The sequence below is a fragment of the Engystomops pustulosus genome, chromosome 1 (assembly GCF_040894005.1).
Source record: "Engystomops pustulosus chromosome 1, aEngPut4.maternal, whole genome shotgun sequence".
Lineage (NCBI taxonomy): Eukaryota > Metazoa > Chordata > Amphibia > Anura > Leptodactylidae > Engystomops > Engystomops pustulosus.
The window spans coordinates 67944707-67969610 of NC_092411.1; the positions used below are offsets into that span (position 1 = coordinate 67944707).

At 40.6% G+C, this 24904-nt stretch overlaps 1 protein-coding gene across 2 annotated transcripts in view; it reads right to left on the bottom strand.

Annotated features, from left to right (window-relative positions):
• The window catches only part of TCTN1 (tectonic family member 1), a 31377-nt gene extending 16228 nt beyond the window's left edge, over positions 1 to 15149 (bottom strand). The window contains exons 1-7 of one of the 2 annotated variants that reach the window (XR_011854313.1): positions 14740 to 15149; positions 12030 to 12150; positions 9623 to 9750; positions 7416 to 7570; positions 2140 to 2227; positions 1722 to 1828; positions 452 to 472 (exon numbers count right to left, since the gene is read on the bottom strand). Coding sequence is in view for 1 of the 2 variants with exons in the window: in XM_072143116.1 (XP_071999217.1) it covers positions 452 to 472; positions 1722 to 1828; positions 2140 to 2227; positions 7416 to 7570; positions 9623 to 9750; positions 12030 to 12150; positions 14740 to 15070 (951 nt within the window). In the remaining variant the exon portion in view is untranslated. The remainder of the gene's footprint in view (positions 1 to 451; positions 473 to 1721; positions 1829 to 2139; positions 2228 to 7415; positions 7571 to 9622; positions 9751 to 12029; positions 12151 to 14739) is intronic. The other variant, XM_072143116.1, reaches the window with a different exon arrangement.
• Between the last annotated feature and the right edge of the window lie 9755 nt (positions 15150 to 24904).

Sequence of the window (24904 nt, forward strand, 5' to 3'; positions counted from 1 at the left end):
GCACAGTCCGAATGAGCACCAGAATTTGTGTCGCACGTTGCCTAGTGCAGATGCTATAAAAGGGACGCAAGCAGTTTGCACTAAAAAGAACGTGCAAAGTCCGACAGAAAACTGGCGCACAGCCCTTTGTAAATGTGCCCAATAAGTTTAATAAGATCAGCAATTCTTCATTTCAGGGACAAGAGTGACAGCCGTGTCCAATAATAGGCAGTGGAAGCACTAGAGTTCCATTATGTTGTAAGTAAAGGAGAAGACAGTAGCAAACCGCTTCTGTCTTCTCTCCAGTGTTTTAGGGCTGGAAACCCTTGCGCCTGCAACTTATGAAGGAATGCTGGAAACTGCAACAAGGATGATGCTCGTTGTTATCTCGTCAAAAAATAATTATTAACATCATATTTTCTGAAAAAAGCAAATGCTAGGTACTAAGAAAACCTGAACAAAAAAATCTTACCGCGTTTTGAGAAGAGGGCACCTACCAAGAGAGAAAAAAGAAAAAAAGGATAAGACCACAAGCAATATGCAAAAAATAGGCTTCACATTTATGTTTATGTGCACGTACCATTTATATTCGGGTATAAGCTGGCTTATACTCGAGTCTATAAAAAAAAACTATGAACTCATCTTTCACACTTTATTTTTTATAGGCTGGGCATACCTCGTGCAGGGGGGTGGCTATATAGTAGGGGACATGGGCTGGCTATAGACTGGGGGTATGGGCTGGCTGGCTGGCTATATACTGGGGGCATGGGCTGGCTGGCTATATACTGGGATGCATGGGCTGGCTGGCTATATACTGGGGGCATGGGCTGGCTGGCTATATACTGGGAGGCATGGGCTGGCTGGCTATATACTGGGAGGCATGGGCTGGCTGGCTATATAGTGGGGGGCATGAGCTGGCTGGCTATATACTGGGGGCAGGGGCTGCTGGCTATATACTGAGGGGCATGGGCTGGCTGGCTTTATACTGGGGGCAGGGGCTGCTGGCTATATACTGGGAGGCATAGGCTGGCTGGCTATATAAAATTAGGTACCTAGGCTTACAGTTGGGTCGGCTCATACTTGAGTATTTACAGTAATTATGACTGGTTTTAAATATTAAGTATTAGCCTATGTATAATATTATCTATGGTTGATAAAGGTCACATCACTGAAACATCCATTATGTGCAATATATTTCCCTTTTCCTGACCGTGTCTGAAAACACATCTAAATCCTAATCTAATTTATTCCTTTACAGTTTAAATATTCTGGTGGGAAACCATCAACAAGCAACCAAAGAAAAACCTGTTACTATATATTAATCATTTAGTGTATATATTTAGTGCTTCAAAGCCATCAACAGGACCAATAGTCTTGATCACATTAAAGCTGTTGTCAAAAGCAATCCCCCATGTAATATTTTGAGAGGATTGAGCTACTTGCTGATCTGTGATGCTTCTGGGGAAGTGTGCGGTTTGTCCTCACTATGGTGTTTGGTGAAGATGGGGAGATTTGTTGGGCTGCTCTGCTTGGGGTATTATGGTGGGGTATAACTGGTAGTTGTTTACTTCAAACAATCCCTCTATTTCATTTTCACCTAAGAGCCATAACTCCCAGATCCTCCACCTCCTCCTTCTCCTCTATCTAGCATAAACTGTATTTTATTTCAGAATATTGTACTATGTAACATGATCAATCTACATAAATAACATAGAATTATGTGGATACATTCAGGTACTCACAGTTAACACTTCAATGTTTTTGTAAGTTGCAAGAGTCAGGACAGGGATTGAACAATTTTCTAAAGGTATGGTTCGAACACATGTGAAATCTTGGCTCTCCAAAAATCCTGTTAATAAAATAAAGTCATGCATTCAGTATTTACATGCAAATTTCTGCTCATCATTAATATAGCTGCTAGCAAACATAGGGAATGGGCAGAGAACAATGTACGTCCTAAAGCAGATGTAACCTTCCCTGCTCTATATCACATGTAACATGGTGAAAATCTATTTTAAAAAAGAAAACTTTTTACATTCACTGCACAAGTATCTGTCCAACTCTTATCCGTAGACACAGAACATGTAAAATAATAGGAGAAACTTATAAAACTTATTGGAAAAAATGACAATATAATATAATCAGAAGGGCACCTCCTACCTACTGGGTTACTGTCTGTGCATTCTCCTGTACCCAGCGGAGCAGGGAGTTTTAGGTAAGAGCTTGGAGTCAGGATGGGAGAACCATACTGCAAAAAAAATGATTTTATGTGATTTAAGTATTTTTTAAGATCATCTTTTTTTAAGAACACCAACACCACATTTTCCATTTTCAAACATTGAGAAACTCACAACACCATAACAATCCACCCACCGCCTCATCCGGATTCAGTCCAATGTAAATACTTTTAGACATGAACACACGTGCACTTTCACACATAACTGTACCTGCCCTTCCATAATTGGAGCTTCAGTGAATTGAGAAGACTCTGGAGTGCAGTATTACTAAGTGAACAAGTTTTCATATGGATAAATTTTAATGACAATCCACACAAATATGTGGACCCCCCCAACTCTGGGGATGGACTAGATTTAGCACTCTCCAATCTGTTAGACCACTCCACAAACACTTCTTCTCAGATAATCCATACATCTCTACACACAATGGGAGGAACCCCTTTAACTTTGGCTTGTGATTCTAGCTTGTGGCAGAATACAAAGTTAACAATAATCATGAATATTAAAATATTCTAACCAGAACATACTGCAATTAGCACACTGCAAATAAATCATAATCAGTGATTATCATAATCAATCACACCACAGGGATAACCCAGAAAGACGTTAGTAAGGAAAACTTTGGGTCAGTACAATTGAAACATTGAGCAATTTGAGCAACTTCAGACCAGACACAGGCAGCTTTTCCAAAACTGAAAGCCTCATGGGACAATATGGACTCTGTGGACAATGCACTGAAAAAGTTAGAGGAGGCTGACAAACAGGCATTGCACAGTCATGAAATGATTGAACTACATTCCAGTAATGATGGAGTAGCATGGTTATATTAATTTTTTAGCTACTAGAAGTTGCAGTTGCATCATCCCCAGGGCAGAAAGATGACTACAATCACTTCCATTTGTAAAGGAGTCAGAGGGCACAACAGAGATCTATGGTCCTACACCAGGATTTGCAAAGGATTTGACAGACAAAGACAAAATGCTAGTGCTCAAACAAATATGTCCGAACACTCAGCCCACTGGTTCTTAGAGCAAACGGATATAACAGCAGCCAAGCAGTTTCATGATAGAGGAGAGCCACATACACATTGGTTTCATCGCTCTGCTTCACTTTTGACTTCATTATATTTAGTAGGCCTCCTACTCCCCCTCTTTTCTCCACAGCCTTTAGGTTTGAGGCTGAATATGGATATAGGTGCTATAAGATGAGCGGTAAGTTTTGCCAGACCCTTGTAGCAGTGATTTTGGACCCAGCATTTGACAAATACCATTATGTGAACCGACCATAAATAATGGCTCCTTGTGGTGCACCCTCGGTTTATGAGTAAAAGGTGAATATCTGCATGCATTCATACACTGCTGTGAGCATTTCTGATCCCTACGCTACTGCTGCATCGGGTGGGGTTTTAGATTTTGATAGGTAGAGGTGAAATTGACAGATATTGACCAGATATTGTGCCCGGTCTCACGAATCCATTGCTGTCTATTTGCTCACCGAAGAATTAATGGAATTTAGCAGAGTGGATTATATATTATACATGTTATACACAAGATTAGGAGTTTGCTTCATCTATAATCCATTTGGTATGGGAACATGTCTCTATTGTTTTGTAAAGATGAACAGGATCTTAGTAAGGCTCATATTCTGCCTATTACAAACATATAAACTCATGGAATGCACCTGTACTTATATTTACATAGTATGAGGAACTAAATCTCTGTCTGTGGTACATGAGGCACAACAAATAACCAAATTACCAGGAGTAAAAATAGAAGAAGCACATAGTACAGACTCGCTACCATTTATTATGTTTGTACCATCATAGAAAGCCTTGCACTGCAAATGTCCTCTTTTTTTTTTTTTTAATAAACTTTTATTATAGCAAAACGACACATTACAATTAAAAACCTTCAAAACATTTTTTCTTTCATCGTTGTATCACTCCTTCATAATTTCAAAACCACATTAAGCTATTTCCTTTTTTCCCACCCTCCTTTATCCCTCCCTCTAGCGGTTGACAGGTTATTCTTTATATCATTTTCTAGCGACAAAAAAAAAAATTAATACAAAAAATATATATATATTAAAAAAAAATAAAATAAAATAAAAATAAATAAAAATCAAAAACCGGGGAACTCTCTGTAGTTTAGCATGATCTTTTTATCCATTCCTCCCAGAATTTTTCCTGATTACTACCTCTCTCCAATGCCTCCTGCCTCTCTGCATAACACAGCAGGTCTACCCCTGCTTCCCATTCCTTTACCTTGGGTGGTTCCCTATTCTTCCAAGAATGTAAAATTAACTTTCTTGCTAAAAAAAGACCTTTTAATATAATTGTTATGACTTGATGGTCCTAAAATACCCACTCTTGAGCCTAATACACACACCTGAATATTCCCTGGAATATCACACTTACCCGTATATACTCGAGTATAAGCCGACTCGAGTATAAGCCGAGGCCCCTAATTTTACCACAAAAAACTGGGAAAACCTATTGACTCGAGTATAAGCCGAGGGTGGGAAATGCATTGGTCACAGCCTCCCCAGTATATAGCCAGCCCCTGCCCCAGAGTATATAGCCTGCCAGCCCCTGCCCCTGCGGCACAGAAGATATACGGGGGCCGACGGAAAGGTGAGTTTTGATTTATTTTTTTGACTCGAGTATAAGCCGAATTTGGGTTTTTCAGCACATTTTTTGTGCTGAAAAACTAGGCTTATACTCGAGTATATAAGGTAAATACTGACTGCAATCTGTCTACTACTCCTAGCCAATAACGATACAGCTTTGGACAGTGCCACAACATATGAACAAGATCTGCATCGAACAGGTCACACCTAGGACATTTTTCTTCCTTCTCCTTCCCAAATTGGTTCAGTCTTTTTGGTGTGTAATGTACTCTGTGAATTATATACAATTGTGAAACAGTGTAGGACAGATTTTTTTGTAATTTTATAAGTCCGGTACATCTTTCTTCCATTTCTCATAGCCCTTCTTTACGGGGGGGGGGGGGGGTATTCTCATCTATTACCAGTATCTTATATACCGTGGATATTAAACCTTTTTTCCTAAGCTGCCGAGAACACAATGTTTCTATTGGACATGTCGCTTCCCCCCTGTAGTCACCCCTCTGGTTCACACTGAAGGCGTTCCTCAATTGGGCATAAAAAATCCCTCAACTCCAAACCAAAATCTGCAGCCAAAACATCATACGACTTCAAAGTCCCCCTTATCATAACCTGATGCCTAAATAGTAACCCTCACTCTATTAAAACCTTCGTTTGGCCCGTCGGAACTACCATATATTTTTTTAAATCCCCATAACGGTGCTATCCTTAAATAACCTTTACCCCCTATTTTTGATTTAATAATTTCCCATACCCACTGCATTAAAGCACAACTAGGAAATTGGGCTTTAAATTCTACCCGATAAAACACCCCCGTTTCCAATATTCCCCATATATCATAAACCTTAACAAAATCATATTTACTCCCTATTATATAATTTATTATTTCCCTATCCCAGTCATTAATATTTACCCATTGTGCAGCCAAAAAGTAGCTCATGAGGTCAGGGATTGCTAGTCCCCCCTTTTCTATTCGTGTGTATAATTTCTCTAATTTTATGAGTGCCCCTTTCCCATTCCATATGAAATCTCACAAAAGGGAGTTTAACGTCCCGAAAAATTTTTTGTGTGGAACTAAATCTCTGTCTGTGGTATATGAGGCACAACAAATAACCAAATTACCAGGAGTAAAAATAGAAGAAGCACATAGTGCAGACTCGCTACCATTTATTATGTTTGTACCATCATAGAAAGCCTTGCACTGCAAATGTCCTCTTTTATTACATACATGATACGGTCTCCATGTAGAGATTTCTTCCTTGTGTAGAACCATATAGTTTTATAATAAGAAAATGTGATAATGTCCTAAAATGCCCTCACTATAATTTTCCTGGAGAATTTCTACATGGCAAAATGTAAGAGATGACTTTACTTTGCCTTCTTCCAAGGCTTTGGTTAAGGTTTCAGACTTAAAACTGGTTTACTGTCAATTTTTACTGACACGTTTTTTCTATTTAAGATAACAGCCAGGAGATCACAAGACAGCTTTGTTACTCAACATTTGACGGCTATCTTGTGCTATTCTGCAAGGGTCCATCATCTTTTTATTGTGTTAAGGCTATCCTTATCTCCTGGCCTACTAACAGCCATTTGTTTCTGGTCAGCCAGTGAAGCTACAGCACAGAGGGACTCTGGTAATGCCCCCAAGAGTCCTACTGGCTCATTAGCATCATTTCAGAAGTTGATTTTAGAAGGAAGGAGGCCATGGATAACAAATATAAGATCATCAGCACAGTCACAGTGCCTCATTCTATGAGTAAGTGTCCCTGGTTTATAATGATTAACTTTGATGGTAGATTTCCTTTAAGCAGTTGAGCTTAAAAAGAATCATATCTTGCTCGAGATGAATCAGGCTAATTGTCTTAAGAGGAAGTACAACTTTAGATAATGCTATTTGCGGTCTATAACACCCAGATGCTTCTGTCATCTTCAAGATGAGACTCTCTCGTTGAAAAACACAACAGGTAATTGGTTCTGTGTGATACCAGACATACTGCCACTGTATCTATAGCTCACATTTCCAACTATGCAATTAACTGTCTGTAACTGCAGTCATACAGTACCAAGGACTGCAATCCTGGTGCATTTTTAAAGCAGAGACTCATATTTAAAATGATACATAGTTTCTAAACACTACAGAGGTCACCGGCAGTGGGACACTTCTCAACTAATTTGCATACGACATACGGCCAATTGCTTTTTACTTGTAGAGGGGCAAGAGGAAAGATCCTCATAGTATAACAGTAAAACGGGCATGCTGTATCAGATCTGTTGGTTCACAGCTGATTTCAGGCTTAATTTATCTGCAGAGTACCCACTAGTGTGAAACTACCCTTCCAGTCCAAACCAAACGCCATCATTTTGCAACAAATCATTGCTTGCCATAACATTTTAAAGTAGTTGTATTTGTGTGAAAAATGTAGTTGGAAATAAAATTAAAGGCAATTAAAAAAAGACAATATGGATTGGGAGCATAAGGGGGTGGGAAAAAGATGAAAGCTTGAAAGTTACAGTCAGTCTATGATGCAGGGGATAATGGGCACATCATAGAGGGGAGACCCAAACAATATTCACCTCATACTTTGATGCTTTGCGGGCTTCTGCTGAGCCAACCATGCTCTGCGCTTCACTTATGCTGTTAAATTCCAGTCCACCAAATTCTCTCAGAAGACTGTCAAAGTTTGCCGCTGTTGGTTCATCTGGAGTTATGAAAGACAATGCTGGCGGATCTAGATTAAGCAGTATAAAAATACAAAGAAATGAACTTCCAGTTGCCATCATTTTCCATGAGGTAAGAAAGAGGAAATGCACAACTAACATTATGACAGGTTTGCACACATCAAGATCCAGCATCATTGCTGTAGGAATAGAAGTTCCAGAAGCGCATACAGAATAGTGAAACCATGCTGCTTCCTAAAATACAGGCTTTCTATTTTGACAGGTTTCGTGTCATGTGAATGGAAAGTTCAGAGAGTTTCCATTTTGAAAATATATATTTGCATGATGTAGCTGCCGAACATTGGAACCTTTCATGATGATTAAAGCCCACAAACCACCATCAACCTGTTATCGAGGACATAGAGAATCACAATGATGTCCTTTTATATTTTGGGAGATTTAGCATTATGCAGAAATAGGTCTTGAAACACTGTACAATTCAGGGGGGGGGGCTGTAGATAGCCCAGCCCCCCCGAATAATGATAATGTACTTTTCCGATGGAACATTAGTACATTAGTTAATCCATGATGTTCAGGTTAGTGTGACTGTTCTCGGCCCCAGTGATTCCTTAGGTCAGTGATGGCTAACCTATGGTACTGGTGCCAGACGTGGCACTCAGAGCCTTTTCTGTGGGCACTCAGGCCTTCACCAGAGATGACTCCAGGTATCTTCCTGCAGTCCCAGACAGCCCTGGACTTGCTGTGCACAGAGCTATTTTAAAGTGACAGCTCTACCTGGGACTATTTTCTGCTTTATTGGTGTCCTCAGGGTGCTGGTATCAATGAAAACTGTGACAGAGAAGGGAGTATAAATCACAAATTAAATTTCTGTGTTGGCACTTTGCGATAAATAAACAGGTCTTTGTTGTAGTTTGGGCACTCGGTCTCTAAAAGGTTTGCCATCACTGCCTTAGGTAATTTGTATGCAGCATTCAAGTTTGTTTTTCTATGTAATGTTAAAAGGGTGTTCCCATTTCAGCAAATAAATGTTTTTGTTTGAATCATTAAAAGTTATCCAGTTTTCCAATATACTTTCTGAATCTATTCCGCACAGTTTTCTAGATCTCTGCTCATTATATAGGGAATTTCATTGTTTCTTTCAGGTGGACAGAAATCTGACCATGGTCACACAGGTGTACAAGCTCGTTACATCACACGGCTCGGATTACTCTCTGTGACATAACAAGTCATGACCATGGTTAGATTTGTGTCCACTGGAAGTAAGTCTTGAAGCTTCCTATAGAAGTACAGCAAGCAGAGATCTAGAAAACCCATGAGAAATCGATACAGAAAGTATATTGGAAAATTGTATTCAATTTGTGACATCACATTGATATTGTGCTCACAATGCAGCCCATAATTGTCCTCAGTCAAATAGTCAGTGATCATGGGCAAATGATAGGGCGTGATCACTGCAGCTTCTGTTTCCAAAGCAAAATTAAATGTGTTTCTAGATGTATTATGTGAACAGAAAATTGATGAGTCATTAAAGATGATAATATATATTTTATTTTTTGGTAACAATACAAAGTGGCCCCTCAAGATTTACTTATAATTATTTATGATTACTACTATAAACAGTTTATACTGTAATGCAATGGTAAAAGTAATCATTTATTCTGAATCCCCCCAAAATGTGAACTAAAGATAAGAAAAGAGATAAAGTCTGGAAAATATAATCATTTCCTATGATGAAGACAGAAATTTCTTCAGGAGTACAATGTACCAGTAAAGTGCAACAGCATACAGCCCTAAGCTGATTTTTTATTTTTATTTTTAAGATAATCTAAAGGTGAAAATTTTACATGGGAAAGGGAAGAAACATAGGATTTTGTAAGGTAAATAAGTCATGGAATTTTTCCGTCTGTTATCTTCTATAGAAAAATAGGGGTTTTTCTATAGAAAAAACCTGGGTAAAACCTACGCTCGACCACAATGGCATAAACCAAATAAATGATTAGCACATCCTCCCAGATTCTGAGATGTCACTTTCCATGTGAATTAACAAGTTTTACAGCCCCCAATTGCAAGTTGTTCTCCACCTTTAAAAATACCGTACTCACAGTTTGCTGCTTGGATGCAGAAAATATCTGGGTTTACTACTTCTACTGTTTCTGTTACTCTTTGAGGAACCTTCGAAGAACTGATTGAATAGAGAACAGCTTCACGCTTACAGAGTTGGCTGTCACCACTGTAATAACAAGAATCATAGGTCAGGACAAATTTGGAGGAAAATAATGCTTTGTTGAAGAAAATGCAAAGTAAAATACAGAAGGCTTAGTCTAAGCTCAGCTGAAATGGAAAGCCACTATACAAGATGGTGAACTTGACTAGTCCATGCAGTGTATGGCTCTTTCATTATGGCAACCACTGGCGAGAAAGTAGACAGGAGGCAGGTCTGCCAGGTGCTAGAGAATCCACATCTAGTACTATAATTTGGGTCAACCATAAGAATTTAGGATAGTTAGTGCCGCTGGGAGTCAACTCTTCACAAGAACACTGCTATTTACTAGTCACAGAGTGTGTAAGAAAATACACGTTTATTCTTTAAATTTTTTGTTCTGATGCTCCAATGGTCATCACATAGCCTTAGTTTATATGTCAGTAGCAATGCCATGGAATACTGATGATTGGCTAGCTGGGAATCTTTGTATTGGAACACTCATTTTCCAAAATTAAGGACACGCCAAGCTGACAACACCAATGTACCGTATATTTCGATTAACGTCCGATGCCCTTTCTACAAATCATAAAAACAGCAACAGTGTGGTCCCCACAGCAAACCATCAAGTATATATGTCCCTATACTATAATGAGGCTAAATTATCTTAGCTTTTACCTTTATGCTAATTTTTCTCTAGGGCAGATGTGTATGACCAAACATGCTATTTCTCTATGTTATTTATTGTGAATAGAGAACAAGAATCAAAAGCTTAGGTTCACATCTCATTCTTGCCTTTGGTTGCAAGTGTATGTCGTGAGGGTTCCTGATGTATACTTACTGAGGTTACTTTAGTGGTATACATGATGGGGACAGGTTCTCTAACATTTATCCAATTCTTTGGTTTTATATGTTGTTTAAACAATTAATTTATGCATTTTCCAAATAACTCTTACATGCTTTGCTAAAACAGTGCCAATCAAGCCTATATGATGATACAGCCCCGGGTCAGGTACCTTTTTAGATAGGTATATATTCGGCAGAGGTCTTCAAGAGAGACAAATGATTTGACTGCCACCTTGTGGCAGTAAAGAGGCTTTGTGTCAAAAGCGCTGATGATATGTTGGTATAAGTAGAGTTGGGTCACCTTATTTCTGTGGACCAGTTTATATACCATTTACATCATCAGTCTTTTGTGACTGACAAGAGACAAAACAAGAAATGGAGACTTAACAGGCATGAGGTATAAGGGACAGACTTGCACCTGTTCTGTGTGTTCAACCACTCCTGGTTTTGGCTTACAATAACTAATGGAAATGGTGTGTTTTTGCATGGCATTAACACATGCTTTTCAAACGCATTGCAAAAACACATGTGTTAACACATATGTTAAGGTTTTGTAAACACATCTGATACAGTTTTTGAAGTCTAAGGGTGATGACACGCGTGGCATTTTTAAGCATGTGTTTTCAGTCCGTTTTTAAAACGCATTCGTTTTTGACCGTTTACCATGCTTAGTAGATAAAAAGTTTCAAAGCAGCCAAACGCATGGTAAACAGTAATAAAAATTCACCTTAAACCAAGAGTTTAGTGAAAAAAAGAGGAGTAGCCCCTCTCCATTATATGATGAAACCCATTATCCTCCACACCTGCTCTTGGTGTTACAAACTGCATTGTAAACCTGAACATGTGAACGCAACCTTAGGCTTCAAAGCCCCATAAAATTTGGCAATCAACAAAAGATAAAGAGAAAACTGGAGAGAATATCAGTGAATTTGGGGGAAAAGGTTTTACTCATTTTTACTCAGTATTGGAAAGGATTTTTAACACCAGAAAATCGTTTACAGGATAATGGGACTTCTATTCAGTATTATTTTAATTTATAGAGCACCATTAATTCCATGGTGCTGTACAATCATTAAAAGGTTCACATTAATTATATTAAGACAATAACAAATGCAAGTATAAATACAAAAAATGCAGTGATGAGGAAACAAATGGAGGGAGGACCCTGCCCATGAGGGCTCACAATCTAGTATCTATACTAAATACTGCCGGAAGCACCATTTTTCCTTTGTCCGCATTTCAGCTATTATATATACACTGTTTCTTAAGTATACTAAATACTAAACCTTCATCAAGTATTCCTCCTATGGCTTGAAGCTTACGTCTCCATATGTAAAGTATTACATATACAAAGATACTTCAAAATACATTATGGATCCTAATAACATTCATAAAGATGTAACAAAACAGCTTGGTGTACAAGAATAAACTATTGATGGAACGTGTTAAAGACATTTACTTACGTTACAACAGGAATGGAACATCCAGAGAAGACGCTAAACTCAGCAGCGCTGCAGTCAGGATCACAGCAGCAGTTAACATCGCACGCGTCCACCAGCAGGTCACAGACACACAGACTGGTAACTAAAGAGAATAAAGTACAATCATATACAGCAAGTTATGTCATCAATAACAATGTTGTAATATAATGTTACCAATACCTCCCTATTCAAGGTATCTGCTTGCTGTGAGTGAATGAAAACCTTTATCTTGCATTCTCAGGCAGTTTTACTCCAGTACTCCAGGGGATGGATTATCTTCACAAATGACTGGATAAGCTTAGAAAACATCTTTATAAAAATATGCATATGAACCGCAGGCGCCAACATCTGATTTATGTATGCACACCCACTCCGCGGTTTGCATTGTCCTGCCCATTGATTGTGATGTTGCGCTGTCTGTGCAAGTGACAGGAAGGCAGAGAAGTACAGATGCCCTTATCTGTACATTTCTGAAAATAATAAAGATGTTTCCATCTTCTAGAGTAAAGGACGAGCAGGTAAGTTTGGAAATCTAGCATCAGTCAACCTGATGGTAGATGTCCTTTTAGGGCAAAGAACTGATATATAAAATGTACTTGGGTCACAGGGATGGCATTCTATATTCTGAGACATTCAGTATTATGCAGACATTTTTTTGTTTGAATACAGCCAGATTGGTGACACAATGGGGGGTGGGGGGGTGGGGGGGTATTAACACACTTGCGCCACAATTCTGGTGGTTTTGCGCCAAAAAAACTGTGTGAAAATCCTTACACCACAGTTATCAAGGCTTTTGAGACCTGTTATTAGCCATTTTCCGACATGTCAGACTGAGGGGGTGTGGCCTTTGGAAAAGGGGTGTGGTGTGATCTAAAAGAGGGGCCGATTTTAATGTTCCGTGCGCCAAAAATTGTATCACTTAGTTTAGACCACTTTAAAGTAGGTCTAAACAGGAAACCAACAGTCTTATCCTGCACCAGATTCATTAACACAGTGATAAATCTGGCGCAGAAAATGACTAGGGTTTTCCTCCACTAAAGTGACGGAACTTGGGACACATTGATAACCCCCCTCCCAATGTGCAGGTTCTTTTACTACATAATGATGAATCTCCCACAGAATCTCCATACAGAAAGAGATCACTGTGATACTATGACTGCCATGAAGTTGGTAACTGCAAATTCTCTGAGGCATTTTTCTCCTGCAGTGAGTAGTGTAGCTAACGTTCTGTACACAGCATAAAGATAAGGAAGCAGACAAGAAGATTTTTCTTTCATAAAAGTAAATTACTATTATCATCTTGACTATACATATATAACATTCATTTTTTAAAGTTTAGTTATGCTTTAAATTACTGTTACTAGAGCTCAGACCAGATGACATTATCTTGGGAAGAAAATAGAAAAAAATACCAGATAACCTACCATTTGCCTGTTTTATCTTCAGGTGTTTTTGTTTTTAATTTATTTTTATAGTATTGTGGAATGTTGGATATTATTAAATAACCATTCAGATCAATCTGTTGTAGACAGAGACTACCCTCTATCATGCTGCTGTGCGTTTTAATGGACATAAAAGGACCATCCCAATGTTATCATTTCCATTAAAATAACATAAGTATGATGGAAAGTAAACAAATCAGTTAAAAACAATCAGTTGGCTGTGATAGATAATTAATCAGATGGGTTAGAGTTCCTCTATGATCAAACAAACAAGGGTGTGGATATATGTTGACTGGGTCCAAACATTCATTCAGGTTAATTTTTATTTACAAAAAAAGGGCCAATGGAACCTCACTGAAACCCATTTGTCAAGACAAATACACTTACATGAGTCTTAAAATGTTAATCTTTATTTGGTCATTTAAAAGACATTATTTAAATAATTTGTGAGACACTACCAAATAGGGGAATATAAAAATCTACAATCATCAGGACCAAGTTAGAGTAGTTATAGGAGTATATTCACTTTTGTATTTTTGGTGGCCTAAATGGTGTGTGATGGGAATTTTTTTATCTTCTTCTCTATGTATATACACTTTGTTACTCCTTTTACATAAGAAATTGAGCAGGAGGTGTTAGGCTATTCATATGTAGATAGTTGCTATTTTACCTGGGGACAGTAGCTGTCACCCCTGAGTCTACGTACATCAATTGTATCTAATGATGTGATACATTGTAACACTCTTTCCATAATGTTATTTAGTAAATATCACTCTCCTTTTATATGTAGTAGGAGTATAAGCACTCTCACTTGCCAACTCCACTGTATCTTTTCAGGGAATTCTCCAGCCTCATTCACAGTTTGTTTTGTTGAAGACACACATACACCACTCACACATTCATTTAGATTTTGCCACTAGTAATTCCTAACTAGATCTGTATTAGATAGGTCCTATGATGGCCAAATAAAAGGTGAAACACTACAGCCCCCCTAGTTCCTCTATGATTGTTTTCCTAATTGCACAACCCCTTTAAGTCAGGTAACCCTTGTATCTATTAGGGCTGTACCGCATGTAAGACAGTGTTCACACTGGATGTATGAACTGAAAATCGTATTGGCAGTTACTTGAATGTGGATTTCCTTCTCTGATACAAGGGCGCAGTATATACAGCGCCACCTCAGCACAGGAGAGGCTGATATGTCCTGCAGTGTGTGACATATGACATAGAGAGGACACACAGGCGCTCACCGGAGGTCACCAGAGGAGTGATGGAGCGGGACAGGACGGTCTCTCCAATCACTGGAGGAGAAGATGTGCTGCCATGGTGCACCGGGGCCTGCGGGTGTGTGGGCACAGTGTGACCGGGGGCAGCAGTGCCGGGAGACTCCGCTGTCAACGGCTCAGAGCTGGGCGCTCCCGCCGTCCCCTCGCCGGTGTCACTGGGCAGCAGCTCGCCCGGCTCCGTCACATTATCCGCCGGGAGAAGCGGGGGAGTATCCGGTCCTTGTGTGCCAGGGGCCGCCACCCCGTACACTGCCACCACTAGGAGAAGCACAGCACCGCGGCCACACACAGACATATCCCCAGCCTGCCCTGCGTTACTATGCACAACAAGCTCTGCACCGGCTCCAGGAAGTGACGCTGCACGACTTCATGTGGAGGAAGAGACAGAGCGACAATCAGAAGCCGCCAGCGCCATCTCCTGGCAGCCTCCCCACCCCAAAGTACCTACTACAGATGTCCCCCACCCCAAAGTACCTACTACAGATGTCCCCAACCCCAAAGTACCTACTACAGATGTCCCCACCCCAAAGTAGATACTACAAATGTACCCACCCCAAAGTAACTACTTCTAATGTCCCCACCCCAAAGTACCTACTACAGATGTCCCCTACCCCAAAGTACCTACTACAAATGTCCCACCCCAAACCTACTACAGATGTCCCCCACCCATAGAGTACCTACTGCAGATGTCCCCCACCCATAGAGTACCTACTGCAGATGTCCCCCACCCATAGAGTACCTACTAAAGATGTCCCCCACCCACTCAGAGTACCTACTACAGATGTCCCCCACCCCTAGAGAGCCTACTACAAATGTCCACACCGCAAAGTACCTACTACAAATGTCCCCCACCCCTAGAGTGCCTACTACAAATGCCCCCCAGCCCTAGAGAGCCTACTACAAATGTCCCCACCCCATGGAGCCTACTACAAATGTCCCCACACCTAGAGACCCTACTTCTAATGTCCCCACCCCAAAGTACCTACTACAGATGTCCCCCACCCCAAAGTACCTACTTCAAATGCACACTGGGCAGTGTGTCTCCCAAACCCCACAGAGTCGCTTTTTGATCAGAGAAACATGCTCTTCGCTAGGTGAGGAAATTGACATCTTTGGCCAGAGTGTGGTTTAGGAAGGTGGATGAAAGAACCAGCAGACTGTGTTTTTTCCCTCCAAAACTCAGACAATGGGAAATATCAAAAGTGTCCATAACTGGGGCATGATTCATAATTATGTGTCCCCAGTTACACGGGACAGTTATGGGGTCTAGATATGTTCCTGGAGCGAGAATCGGAAGCTTAGCTCCAGGGGAAGTCAGCCAACAGCAGAACACCTCTGATATTAGGCTAAGACACCCGAGTATGGTATGGGGTCAATGGTAATAAGGTACCCAATTGATTGGAAGCAATGGCTCAATTATGCCATCTTCCAATCAAAAGTTATGGGGTTTTAATAAAACCCCAGACCCAGAAGGCACCTCACTGAATGGGGTGGGGGTGGTATAGAAATACTCCCCCTCACAGTGACATTACAGCCAGCGGTAGGGGTCAAAATCCCCCTGGGTTTAAATTAGTGAAGCAACCACATGGCTTTGGTTCAGTTTGAGGACTCTATTATACCTATTTCAATAGCAAGAGTTTTTTTGTTTCCATTTTCCCTAACTGTTTGTAAGTATCGTATGTGTATTGTTTTTATCTTTTTTATTTTATCTGACAATTTTATTCTTTGATTGTACTGTATTTTTATGTATATTAAAGTGTTACTTTAGCAATTGCATGTTCTGTGTGAATTTATCATTTTAATATCGTATAAGTAGTGAGTGCATGTGGTGTGTAATCATCAGGGTGCATTGTCTGCGTGGTTGAGGTGCCTACGGCCTTCTTTGCAAAAGGGACCCGTGGGTGGTGGCAGTGGATTGACTGGGTGCCGAGATTGTGTGGAGTCAATTTAGCGTTCGGACGTCATTTTGTGTAAGTGGGCAGAGTTTATGTCTAAATTCTGGGACTCCATAGAGTAAGTGTACATTGTGTTTGGACTCCAGTGAGTGGAGTTCAATACATGAAGTATAACATAGAACAGCAGTTGGCTTAAACTTTAGGGCCAGGTCACATTCGGTTTATTTTATCAGTTTTTTTGCATCAGTTATTGTGAGCAAAAATCTGAAGTTGCTGAACGAACAGAACAGGCGCCAATCTCACTATTATACCGTTGATGGAGTCATGAAGATGTGAACTGGAGCTAATATTCATGAAATTATATTACACAGGTTATGAATTAGTCTTTCACAGATCTCTGACACACTTTCATCCTATTCTCATTTCTGCAAGCGCAGTGTAAATGTTATGCATGGTGATGTAACAATATACCACTTGGTTTTCTATTTTTGTTGCATAATCTGGAACTGCTTGTGAGTCCTAAGAGTCTGGATGCCACTTCTATTCTAAGTTTGATTTCCAAGTAAAAGTCACAGGCATCATATCCCGCCAAAAGCTAATCTAAAAGTATGTCCACACAGGGACTACTCACAGGGGGACATGTATCATTCCTATTGCTTCCTTTATCTTTATTTTGTGCAGCTTTTTGTGCAACTTTTTGCTATTTGAGACTTTTTAGGTGCAGAATCAAGCATTGTTAGTTGCCTCCAGGATGTAACGCAGTGCGCCGAATTTATCTTTGTAGCCCAGATGTTTTGGAATTGTCCCATTCTAATAAGTTGCAAAACAGAGCATGCTAGATCCAGACTTACTTTTGGTAAACCACAAAAAGTTGCAAAAGTGAGACTAAACAGGCAACTCATCACATGTATCATAAAAGGGAAAAAACTTAAGATATATTGCAATGATTAAGTAGGTCAACTTCAGGAAACTTGAAAAAGTGGCAACCGAAAAACTGATACATGTGCCGCACAGAGTCACTGACATCCACATTTATTGATAGTTTATGAAATTTACCCCATTCTCAAGGCAGGTGCAGATCTCGCTAGTGTGACCCAAATACACTATATACAATTTATAGAATAACTATTCTATTATATAATGAATGTTCCTTGCTTGTGTATGATGCTTGGGTCAAATTGATCTTATACCCACAGTGGTGGTCGTAACTGTTGGCTGTAGGTGATGGTTACTTTAGTAACTTTTTGCCCTCCTCACCCCCTTGTACACACAAATGTATATGTATACCATGAACTAGTTGGATTAATGCCGGTGCATGCGCTCTGTCTCACCACACTGTGAACACACTGACCAGCCATTCATTTCCTATGTAATTTGGCAGGGTGTGTTGGGCTGCAAGCAACAATATATAATCCGTTACTTGCAACCCGGAGAGTGCACATGGCCATGTGCATGAGGCCTACCGGTGTAGAGTTTAGAATCTAAAGATTATAAATTATTGGTTATGATTTATTGGTTGGAATCACAGACAATTCCCATCCCATCTCTGTCTAAACCATTTTACCTAGCAAACTTCTTACAATAGTTGTCCTACTATTCTCTTTCTTCTATGCAATACATACACTCACCGGCCACTTTATTAGGTACACCATGCTAGTAACAAGTTGGACCCCCTTTTGCCTTCAGAACTGCCTCAATTCTTCGTGGCATAGATTCAACAAGGTGCTGGAAGCATTCCTCTGAGATTTTGGTCCATATTGTCATGATGGCATCACACAGTTGCCGCAGATTTGTCGGCTGCACATCCATGATGCGAATCTCCCGTTCCACCACATCCCAAAGATGCTCTATTGGATTGAGATCTGGTGACTGTGGAGGCCATTTGAGTACACTGAACTCATTGTCATGTTCAAGAAACCAGTCTGAGATGATTCCAGCTTTATGACATGGTGCATTATCCTGCTGAAAGTAGCCATCAGATGTTGGGTACATTGTGGTCATAAAGGGATGGACATGGTCAGCAACAATACTCAGGTAGGCTGTGGCGATGCAACGATGTGTGCAACGACGCTCCATTGGTACAAAGGGGCCCTAAGAGTGCCAAGAATATATTCCCCACACCATGACACCACCACCACCAGCCTGAACCGTTGATACAAGGCAGGATGGATCCATGCTTTCATGTTGTTGACGCCAAATTCTGACCTTACCATCCGAATGTCGCAGAAGAAATCGAGACTCATCAGACCAGGCAAGGTTTTTCCAATCTTCTACTGTCCAATTTCGATGAGCTTGTGCAAATTGTAGCCTCAGTTTCCTGTTCTTAGATGAAAGGAGTGGCACCCGGTGTGGTCTTTTGCTGCTGTAGCCCATCTGCCTCAAAGTTCGACGTGCTGTGCGTTCAGAGATGCTCTTCTGCCTACCTTGGTTGTAACGGGTGACGAATTGAGTCACTGTTGCCTTTCTATCAGCTCGAACCAGTCTGCCCATTCTCCTCTGACCTCTGGCATCAACAAGGCATTTCCGCCCACAGAACGGCCGCTAACTGGATGCTTTTTCTTTTTTTGGACCATTCTCTGTAGACCCTAGAGATGGTTGTGCGTGAAAATCCCAGTAGATCAGCAGTTTCTGAAATACTCAGACCAGCCCTTCTGGCACCAACAACCATGCCACGTTCAAAGGCACTCAAATCACCTTTCTTCCCCATACTGATGCTGGGTTTGAACTGCAGGAGATTGTCTTGACCATGTCTAAATGCACTGAGTTGCCGCCATGTGATTGGCTGATTAGAAATTAAGTGTTAACGAGCAGTTGGACAGGTGTACCTATTAAAGTGGCCGGTGAGTGTATATACACAGTGTAATTGTAGTGTAGGGGAGCACACAGATTCCGCAGCACTACACAGAGTTTTTGCCAAATCAGTCCCTGTCCCCAATTGTGCTCACAATCTATTCAACCTACCACTATTTTTTTTGGGAGTCTGTGAGGAAACTGGAGGACCTGGAGGAAACCTACTCAAACACGGAGAGAACATACAAACTTTTTGCATATGTTGACCTGTATGGGACCTGAACCCAGAACCTCAGCGATGCAAGTATCTGTTAATTTGCCTATTTCATTAATCATATCTTGTATTTACTTTAACCGGTTAAGGATCGGCCCTTTCCTGTTTTTTCATGTCCATTTTTCACTCCCCACCTTCAAAAATCTATAACTTTTTTATTTTTACACGTAAAGAGCTGTGTGATGGCCTGTTTTCTGCGTAACAAATTGCACTTTATAGTGATGGTATTAAATATTCCATGCCATGTACTCAGAAGCGGGAAAAAAATTCCAAATGCAGTGAAAATGGTGAAAAACCGCATTTGCGCCATTTTCTTGTGGGCTTGGATATTACGTCTTTCACTGAGTGCCACAAATGACATGTCTGCTTTATTCTTTGGGTCGGTACGATTAAGGGGATACCAAATTTGTATAGGTTTTATAATGTTTTCATACATTTACAAAAATTAAAAACTCCTGTACAAAAATTATTTTTTTGATTTTGCCAACTTCTGGCGCTAATAACTTTTTTATACTTTGGTGTACGGAGCTGTGGGTGGTGTAATTTTTTGCGAAATTTGATAATATTTTCAATAATATCATTTTTATGACTGTACGACCTTTTGATCACTTTTTATAGATTTTTTTATATTTTTCAAAATGGCAAAAAAGTGCCATTTTCAACTTTGGGTGCTATTTTCTGTTACAAGGTTAAACGCATTGAAAAACCGTTTTTTCAATATTTTTCCATATTTTGATAGATGGGGCATTTTCAGACGCGTCGACACCTAATGTGTTTATGATTTTTACTCTTTATTTATATTTATGTCATTTCTAGGGAAAGGGGGGTGAAATTTTATGTTTTTTTATTATAATTTTTTTTTTACTATTTTTCAGACTCCCTAGGGTACTTTAACCCTAGGTTGTCTGATCGATCCTATCATATACTGCCATACTACAATATGGCAGTATATGGGGATTTTCCTCCTCATTCATTACAATGTGCTATCAGCACATTGTAATGAAGGGGTTAAAACGAAATAGCCTCGGGTCTTCGGAAGACCCGAGGCTACCATGGAGACGGATCAATGACGTCACGGGGAGCGGCGATCCCAGGTAAGATGTATCTTTTTGAGGCTGCCGGCAGCTTTGCCGGCAGCCATCGCTGTTAAAACACCCGCGATCGGTGCTAGCAATATGCAATATGCAGCAAAGACTTACCGGCTATGGAGAGGGCTCTCCATGCAGCGCGACCCGACCACCGCCGTGAATATACTGCGGGCGGTCGCGAAGCGGTTAAACTTCATCTGGTGGTATGCAGGTTTTTTAATTGGCTGGCGACCCAGAACATTTTAGAGGGGGAATCCAATTGTTTATAAAAATAGGGATTTGATTCTGCCCTGGTTTTGCGTTATTGGTAATGGGAGAGAGAAGTGATAGAGAAAGTCAGAAAGTGAGAGCAGACAGAGTGTGACATAGAGCCAGATAGGCTTCAGAGGGAAACCCAGCCTGGAGACTGTGACTGCAGTGCTGATGCAGTATTCCAACTCCTGAGGCAAGGAAATAGTTTGACACTTACAGACACAAGCCTGTGGAAGTTGGAACAACATTGGACCTAAGCACTCTTTATCTCAAGCATAGCTTACCACCAGTGATAGATCCTTTATTGCTGTTAAACACTGTTTGCCATTATTTTGGACAATAAACAAACAGTGGGACACATGTATCATAGTTTTTCGGCTGCCACTTTTTCAAGTTTCCTGAAGTTGGAATATTTAATCATTGCAATGTATCTTAAGTTTTTTTCCTTTGTGATACATTTGATGTGTTGCCTGTTTAGCCTCCCTTTGACTCACTTTAGACTATTTAGTCCCAAATAGTAGCTGCGATCATCAATTCCGATGAGGACCACCTCAGAGTACACAGAACACAGGCTTGGTCAGACACCCAGGAGAGCCTACTCCTTACTCTTCTGGCCGGACTTCATATTTGGTTTTGCGTCCGCGGATCGCATTGCCGTCGGGTTTCCATTTAGCGCCGCATTTAACAGTGTTTTTTGGCGCACGCAATCAGATTTTGGCGCGGACAAATCGGAGGGCGTGGCTGTCGGACAACTTGACAGATTCGGACTAAGCGCAGGATTTAAAATTCAAATTGTGTGACAGGGCATGCACTTACATACACCGGGAAGAAGATGGTAAACTCCGGCGGACCTGAGCGGGGAAGCGACACATGCAGGATCTTGGGCGCACAATCTTGTTGAATCGCGGACTTCATACTCGTCGGACAACGCACCTCAGGGATCGCGCAGGGACCAGGTAAGTAAATGTGCCCCATTTTGTTAACATTTGCATTTACAAAATACAATGGCCCAAATTTATCAAAAGTGGTGCAAACTACCCTGGTGCAATTTGCCTTACTCATGTGCAGGTTGGATAATTCAATAGCGGCGTACGCTGTTCAATTTTCTGGCGCAATTTGCACTGATGTGGAAAGTGTGGACACAATTGTATCTTTTTCTTTTTGGTGCGCCTTCTTTATACAACGTGTGACATAAATGTGTTGGGTCGCAGTAATAAAAGTGTTGCAAACTCTGACTAAGCGCTACCACGCACTTAAAAGTATACAGTTTTCTAAAGTGCTGGACGAAATGCAACTGCAACACAAAAGTGCAAACATTTCATAAATACATGTGCAAGCTGAAAAGACATTCTAGTGCAAAGGAGCAGACAGTTTTACTAAGGCCCATGCACCAAAGTGTGGACTTTGCACATTCTTTTAGGTGCAAATTGCTTGCACAGGCATTTGGTGTCTGCACCACAAATGTGCTCAGTTGGACCGTGCGCCAGATTTAACATGCGAAGTCCAACCGAAGTGTGTCACAAGCCTTATGTTAAAGGTGCACCAAATAAAATTGGTGCACTCTGTCGGAATGTGCCGCACCCTACACTATACACATGCAAATGCATTTACTGCTGTTTGCACTGTTCTTAGTATATGTGCCTCAATGATATATCTAGGTCAATGTGTTGATATCATGTTAACATACGGTTTACATTTTGTTTGGAAACGCAAATGTTAACAGACATAGTAAAATGTAACGTACACGCCACTTGTGAACTCAGACCCAATTGGAGATCAGTCAGAAATGGCGACTGAATATAATTTCAAAGCAGCTTCACTAGACATAAGTATATCACCTTTCACCCAGATCTGGGTCACAGTGCCTGGCAAGCTCAAGAGCAGTACAAGTGTTTCCTATTTTAGCCTGAACTGCAGGTGACCTTGGAACTCAGGAGACAAGCGTCAAACTAGGAACACTTGACCCTCAGTTTTTCCATTTCTTCTTCTGTCTCTTCTATCAGATGGCATTACATCACTTGTTACCCTGGGTTTTCCTTATAGATTTTTTTCATATATAATTTATATTTTCACAAATACAGCTAGTGACAGGTTCACATACAGCCTTAACTAACACTCTTCTTTTAGCTAAAATTTATTTCCTTGACATAAATCAACTTTTTGTTATATTTGCCGTCATCAGAGGGGCGTGTCCTGCTCAGCTGGCCCCTCCCATCTACTCCTCCCCATGTCAAATGCTTCTTCTAAGTATTCAGCACTTCATGTCATGTGACCAGGGTGATGTCATTTAAGGTCTTGTTACATCGCCAACGTCTACCCCGTGTATGCATCTGATCATATGAAATCACAGAAAGCTTCAATAGAGGCTCTCTCTCATTGTTCCATGCAGCAGCATATCAAAGCACTGAGTCCTGTCAATCAGGAACAAGGAAGCAGGGTAATGCAAATACTTAATGTCATTGGACTCATATCAGGTGAGCTGCATATAAGTTTACAAAATTATTTTTTTAACCTTGCAGCCATGGAAAGGAACCATTAAGGGTGATGCCACACATGGCGTTTTTGGTCCGCTTTTGGTCCGTTTTTCCCAATTATCTTAATAGATAAACTGGTTGTAAGCAGCCAAATGCATGGTAAACGGCCAAAAACGGACTGAAAACGGATGTTTAAAAACGGACCAAAAACGCCCTGTGTTGTATCACCCTTAGGGATAACAGCAATGCTCTTTAATCATAGTTTAAATGAAGTATTTATTTTAGGTGGGTTAATTTCAATGGCAGGTTCTCACTAAATAATATTAAACATTGCGTATAGCACCAACATATTCCACATCACTTTAACATTCAAGGGGTACAGATAAAATCGGATATTACAAAGTAATAAACTGATCAACAATTCAAACCCTAGGAGTAAGTATAAATGTTGGCCAATATTAAAGGGGTTTTCCCACAAACAAAAGTTAGGCCCTATCCGCGGGATAGGGCCTAACCTGCTGATCAGTGGGGGTCTCAGTGATAAGAGCCCATAGACCACGATAACGTGCATGGTGCTCGGCAATTTCCGTCAGCACCATAGAGATTAATGGAGCAGAACGGTCATGGACGTCTATCTGCTCTATTTCTCTCACCCCTCATTTTCGTGATCTGTGGGGTCTGTGCAAGTTAGGCCCTATCCAATAACTTTTGTTCATGGGAAAAACCCTGTAAGTATATACAGTAAATGCCCTCAATACTTGGTCACGGCTCCTTTTGCATGAATGACTGCATAGGCATTGACTGCAGTGACTGCAGAGGTGTTATGGAAGCCCAGGTTGCTTTGCTCGCAGCCTTCAGCTTGATTGCATTGACATGGCTCACCAAACCATCACAGATTGTGGACACTTCACACTAGACCACATGCAGCTTGGATTATAATAATAATAATTATGCCTCTCCACTCTTCCTGCAGACTCTGGGAACTTGATTTCTAAATAAAATGCTAAATTTACTTTCATCTGAAAACAAAACCTTGCATCACTGAGCAACAGTCCATTTCTTTTTCTGTTTGGCCCAGGTAAGAGTATATTGGTGAGCAGTGGTGTGACATACAGAACGTGACACTTGTAGATCATGTCCTGGAAACGTCTGTGTGGGGCTTCTTGCAGCAGTCCACTACTTGTGAATCTCCCCCAGCTTCTTTAGCAAATGACCTTGTGTGGCTTATCTCCCAAGTAGATAAATGACTGCCTTCTGGACATCTGTCACGTCAGAAATCTTCCCCATGATGAGACGCCTACCGAAACAGACTAAGGCCTCATGAACACGAATACATGGTCTTTTCTGCATATACGT